The sequence below is a fragment of the Primulina huaijiensis genome, chromosome 10 (genome assembly GCF_012295235.1).
Source record: "Primulina huaijiensis isolate GDHJ02 chromosome 10, ASM1229523v2, whole genome shotgun sequence".
NCBI classification, from domain to species: domain Eukaryota; kingdom Viridiplantae; phylum Streptophyta; class Magnoliopsida; order Lamiales; family Gesneriaceae; genus Primulina; species Primulina huaijiensis.
Genome location: NC_133315.1, coordinates 20,378,966 through 20,384,920, shown reverse-complemented (window position 1 = coordinate 20,384,920; position 5,955 = coordinate 20,378,966). Strand labels below are relative to the sequence as shown.

General features: G+C 33.6%; 2 protein-coding genes across 2 annotated transcripts in view; both read right to left on the bottom strand.

Annotated features, from left to right (window-relative positions):
- Positions 1 to 288: 288 nt before the first annotated feature.
- LOC140986581 (acyl-CoA-binding domain-containing protein 4-like) overlaps positions 289 to 5,955 on the bottom strand; it is an 18,945-nt gene continuing 13,278 nt past the window's right edge. The window contains exons 18-19 of the mRNA XM_073454885.1: positions 1,311 to 1,370; positions 289 to 794 (exon numbers count right to left, since the gene is read on the bottom strand). Of these exons, the coding sequence (XP_073310986.1) occupies positions 606 to 794; positions 1,311 to 1,370 (249 nt within the window). The 3' untranslated portion in view covers positions 289 to 605. The remainder of the gene's footprint in view (positions 795 to 1,310; positions 1,371 to 5,955) is intronic.
- LOC140986580 (acyl-CoA-binding domain-containing protein 4-like) lies at positions 2,062 to 5,806 on the bottom strand. The gene is made up of 5 exons (XM_073454884.1): positions 5,281 to 5,806; positions 3,415 to 3,498; positions 3,128 to 3,320; positions 2,559 to 2,605; positions 2,062 to 2,149 (listed from the first exon to the last, which is right to left on the bottom strand). The coding sequence occupies exons 1-4, from the start codon at positions 5,341 to 5,343 to the stop codon at positions 2,577 to 2,579; spliced, it is 369 nt and encodes a 122-aa protein (XP_073310985.1). The 5' UTR covers positions 5,344 to 5,806; the 3' UTR covers positions 2,062 to 2,149; positions 2,559 to 2,576.

Below are 5,955 nucleotides of genomic sequence, written 5' to 3'. Positions count from 1 at the left end.
ATAAAGAAAATTCAGATTATAAGAAATATTTTAAAATATATAAATATATATAAGCAACAATCAAATTTTAAAAACAAATTTTCGGGCTGATCCGATTTTTAAAACAATGCTACAAAGTATTTATTCGACATTATGTGTAGTCCTCGTGTCTCATTTTAATAACTATTATTCAACATATATTGATAAATATCTCTTTTGATACAAAACCTTTGCATAGTGCTACAAATTTTTTTGGTTAAATAGATAGTAGTATAAGCTGCCAAAGAAAGAGGAAACAAACTGCAATTTATACACTAAAAATTGCTGCAATTTACACAATTAAAAGTTGTTTAAACGCTTAAATCACTAATATGCTTCAAGTTAACCGAATACTTGTTTGTGTATTAGTTTCATAAAAAAAACATAGAATCTAACAGTATTTTATACAACTAGCAAACCTTTCCCTGGAGCCTACAGGGTTCAATCTATGACTCGTATGGGTAAGAAACTTTATATTTTCTTTATTTGCTCCCAAAAGAAATGAATTATGAAACCAATAGGGTAAAAACCGAATGAATGGGTATCACACCTGCGAAATCAAGAATCAAATAGTGTTGATGTGATAATCACACACCGTCAACTTTTTGATCCGGCGGCGCTCCAGCAAACCAGCCCCAAACACCTGTTGAGCTCTGTCTTTGTTTCGCATTCAATGCAGCTTCTTCAAAAGAAGCCTTTTGTCGCTGGAGAATTTCGAGCTCTTTCTGTAAGGTGTCCATTTTTTGTAGTTTTTGTCCTAGCTCCGCTACATCAACCTGTATGTTTGAACTATAAGACAAGCTTTTGGATTAACGACACAAATGCAACCAGGCTAAATCGAGAACTGAAAGTACAGTCGTAATAAAAAAATACTCAAGATATTAACAAAGAACGATGTAAGACATGTTCAAGTGTTCAACATGGCATCCTAGTTGAGGTTATAAAGAAAAGACGAGGATACTGAAGACCACATTTTCAATATATTTTCTTAAACCACGTATCCATCTAATTTTACATTTTTATATCCAACCATTACTTTAACTTCAGCTTTTCTATAAAACCACTAAAAATTGACTATAGCCCACCATCTTCTCAATGATAGGGTGATTTGACAGTAGAAAGTATCTTTAAAAAATAAAACTAAAACATTAATCAGCTTCTCTAATTCATTTCATGATAAACATTTTCACAAAATATTCCCTGGAACATAAAAAACAATACCAAACATGAGCAAAAATTTACCAAATAGCAATATACAGAGAATCAGTACGAATTTCTGGTATGATGCAGACCTCGAGTTTGAAACATCTAGATTGTTCTGCGGCAAGTTGGCCTCGCACAGATTGGAGTTCCTGCAAAACATAGGCTCTTTCTCAATGTAGACTAAATTTGACGGGTAACATATGCACAATGCTAATGCTGTTGGAACAGACTATTCATTAGCCGAACACTAGGGGAAAAGACGAAATAAAACCTTGACATTATACAAGTGTAGTGTTCTCTTCTCTGAACTTCGGTAATTCATTATCGTAAAATAAGGACGTGAGAAGTCGCCGGTGTATCCTTTTGCATATACTTGTGTTGAACTATGCGTAATGGATTCAGGAAGTGATAATAGAAAAATCATTAATTCCTACACTGGATGCTCATTGTTAAGTCGGCCAAAGTATTACAAACCTGAAACTCATCTCTTGAACCAAAGACACAACGGTACAAGTTGAGAATCACCTTGTAAACTTATAGGACTCAATTTTGTATTATTCACTGTTGAGTCGATCCTATTTGTAAGAGGAATTTGAAATAGTTTACGAGACTCTAAATCAGATATTTTTTAAACAACTTTCTGTTAATTTTTTTGTAAAGTAAGAACAGGTGTGAAATAATTAAAACTCATTGAAGGCCCCCACACTATGGGCTTGAAAGAAAAACAATCCAATACTACTTCAAATATATAATTGAGAAATCAAGATTTTACCTCGTACAGATCCATGTTGCGAGTTTCTGATTCCATCAATTCTTGCTTCAGTTGGAGTGCCCACATTTTCTCCTTTGAGAGAGAAGATTCTAGTTCTTCCTTTTCTGATTTAAGGGATGAAAGAAGATTTTTGTTTGTTTCTTCACCCTTGGTAGCCTGACCAAAACATAGATATGGAAATTCTTCAGGAAGGGGTGTTACAGAAATAAGAGTTAAATACCATCACCAAAGTTTTAAGCAACTACACTGAAGAAATTAAAATAATGACAGCAGCAATCTTCACAATTGTGTAAATATTGCGAGACAAGTATCAGTAGGACATAATAAAAGGTGCATATTCAAGACAACCAAGGAAGAGGTTTATCTCAGTATCAACAAAGTTAAAATAATAGACAAAATATATGTAAACTACCCTTCAGATCCACAAAATCAACGAGAAACAATGTGCATTCTACTTCTCGAAAAAATATAATTATAAATGAAATAAAAAACGACACCCAGCCATTTTAGTGCATATAAGTTTCACTATTATCAGAGAGACGATATCAATGGGAATAGGACCTACCACTGTACGATTTTTGAATCATAACCTGAGATTGGAACCATCTAACACTGAAAAAGAAACTATTCTCTGGTTTAGGCTCAAGAATCACAAATAGAACTGGAATTTAAAACATATGGTTTGATTCCAAATCTTGCAGAGAAGCAACAATGGGCGATCTATGGATAAGCTTTCACTTATTAAAAGTAATTAATGACGCTAAATATATACAGTCTAGTGTTTGTCATACTGCCTCTTCATTATACCATTATTCACATACATTAATATCGTAAATATTATGCAGAAATATCAAAATGATATAGGTCAAAAAGAGAATTATTAGTTTGAAGGAAAAAAGAAAAAAAGATGCAATATGTAGCACAGAACACTAAAAAAGATTGGACATATCATATTTCGTAATGATAGAAAGATGTAACATGTTTAATTGGTTTGAAGACTTCCCAGAGCTATGTTTTTTTCTTCAGTAAAAATTCAAAATTAGTTTGGGTTCAAAAATTGGAACCTAACCGATGTCAAGGCTATAAGGGAATACATCTGAGAAATAATGGTAAATTAATAATAATCAACAGCACATACCCTTTGTTCTGATGCAACATCATCCATAACAATTTCTCTTAATTTTCCTTCTTGGCCAGTCTCAAACTCAGACTCCACATCTCTAGTAGCATTGGTGACATTTTGAACAGCTGATAAGCTATCAGGCACTGAGTTCTCCAACATCTTTGATTGTAAAGTTGATTTATGACTCGGTTTAAGTACATGGACCTAATTGCAGCAAGCAAAACCATATGAAATTATTGAATAAGTTCAACTCCTTTCAAATGCCAAAAAAAGGGGGGGAAACAAGGGACTATCAGACCTCATTGTTGTACCTCCCATTATAGCCTCCAAATGAAACTAGAATATCTCCGCTGCTATAGGAACTCGTTACCAAACTCAAACCCTAAAAACAGAAATTTAAACTCGTTTGTAAGTCATGAATAAACAAAAACTCTGTTGTATCCACACATCCGATGGATTGATTGTTAGTTGACATCCAATTTATTATCAAGAAAACCAACATCTACGTACAGGGAGAAATTCTCAACCCAAAACGGTTAATGGAAGGTTCCTTCACCAAGGGGCCTCAGTACCATTATTGATGGCTTCCATGAAGAGGTTCATGGTTTAACACATATGTGCAATTAAGAAAAGAATATTTTTCATGCATGACATAGATTTAAAAGATTGCTCCAAAGTACGAACATATCTAAGAGCCATTGAAGTAAATTCAGAAAAATGGAAGCTAGAAGAAATTATGAACATACAATAGTTCTTTACAGAGAACAGTCATGTCTTCCTTTCCATCTAGCTACTTTGGAGTGAATCCAAGTTTTCTCTCAAGAACATAGAGTCCTTGTGGAATTTTCTCAGTGAAGTAGGAAAAAAAGCATCTTTCTTTCAGTACAAATAAACAGGTGCTTTGATTTAGAAATGAAAAAGAATGAGGAGTTACCTTTAAAACGTAAGATCAATTCACAATCCCAAGAATAAAATCAAATACAATTAACTCATTTTAAATCTATTTTCCCAGATATATTTTCATCAATTTTGAACCAACCAACAAATCATTTCACTTGATTCAACTATATGGCACTGCCAAAAACTGCTCTATTGTTGTATTATATTTCAATCTAATACACTCATTTTTATTTTTAAAATATCTAGCTCCTAATCATTACCAACGTAAATATCAATTCGGATATATTTTAATAATATTTACCAAACAAATTCTTACTTAATTTGACCTGCATGGTAAAAAAATTATCCACTCGGAAAATAATTTCAAGCTAACTTTTTTGTCCCATATATCCATCACACAAAGTCTTTTCCCAAAATATTTCTCCTAACATAAAAAATGAAACCAAACATAGTAAATAAGTTTTAGCTCTAAAATATTAGCATCAAGTGCAAGCTTTCAGTCTTGGCAATAATTTTCCATGGTAACTTTTTCTGAACAAATGTTAAACCATGGAAATTGAAAGGAGCTAAAATGGAAAACATGACATCTTCAAGCTACATAATGGGTAGGTCTTATTAGTTGAAACTGGGACGGCAAAGCTTAATCATATTTGACGATGCCTCCAGATAAACGTTATAGAATGAAACCATCACAAAAATGCTCAACCATTAATCATATTACATCACTAAATGATACTTGCAAATTGGACAGCTAATATTGTACAAATAAAAGCAATGAAAAGGGCATTAAAACTTGCCGTTAAGTACTTGTACTTTTGCAAATCATTCGGAGAAAATTAAACAAAGGAGTTGTTGCATTATTGAAGATCACACCATCAGACTTTCAGCTGAGGCTGAATGAGCAAATTCACACACTTCTATCAGTACAATAAAATAATACACCATCTACCTGCACCTCATCAGGTTAGATCATTGCATCCTCAAACTAATTAGCGATGCCTTTTGGTCCATCTCCACCTAATCAGTCTTCGATTTAATGGTCAAGAGGATACAAATTTGAACTTACCATACTCCTGTTAGCCAATTAATTTGGCTAGGGACATGATGGTGAGGGCGTGAGGCATTTGGATTCAAATATAAACACGGCATAATCCACACTATTCAGTTGTACAACCAAAATATAGACTATGACAAACATATAAAAAAGGGAGCATGACATAGAGAGTTGTTAGATTCATTGATATTTTTCTACAGAGTGAAATACCTCACTAGCAAGAGGAACACGTGCTTGGACTGCAGTAACAACTGACCATGCCAATGTGGACATGTTAAGGACAACAGTTTCAGAAACTCCTGCATGAATAAAAAAGAGAGGCAAATTTGAAGAGTATCGCACAAATGAGTCCAGGGTTTTCCATAGCAACAAATATTCTCAAAAGAATACTGATGGAAAATGGGAAAAAAGGAAAAAAAAAAGTAAATTTTCCAAAGTATCGAAAAATATATTAACTCAAGATAAGAACGAGAATTGATGAAACTTGATACACTTTGAATGTTCACATTAGTCGGCATCTTTTTTTTCTGGAAAATTACAGGTGAAACAACAGATGAACAGTGTTCTAAATGGTGGTCGAGGCAGCCGCCTACGCCCGACCGCACTGCCTACGCATAAAACGGGTGTTTTAGACGGCCCAAGCTATACGGTGTTGGACAGGCGGTCAAGGCGGGTGGAGGCGATGAGCAAGCGGGCGAGACGGCGAGGAGGCGGGCGAGGCCAGGCAGTCAACATTTTTAAGTTGTAATCAACAAATTTTAAAAACCTAGTCAANTTTACATTGTTTTTTTTCAAATTAATTATTATTTTGATTTTACTTATACATTTATCATAATGTTATACATTTAAAAAAATTGTTAATATTACTAACATCTATTTTATTAT

Bases quoted from the DNA above. Each gene is read 5' to 3' on its own strand.
- LOC140986580 (XM_073454884.1), bottom strand. From the start codon at position 5,343: ATGTCCACATTGGCATGGTCAGTTGTTACTGCAGTCCAAGCACGTGTT. The intron at 3,499-5,280 runs GTATTTCACTCT...TTCTGTTTTTAG, and splicing joins GTGTTCCTCTTGCTAGTGAG to GGTTTGAGTTTGGTAACGAG. The intron at 3,321-3,414 runs GTCTGATAGTCC...TGCTGCAATTAG, and splicing joins ATGGGAGGTACAACAATGAG to GTCCATGTACTTAAACCGAG.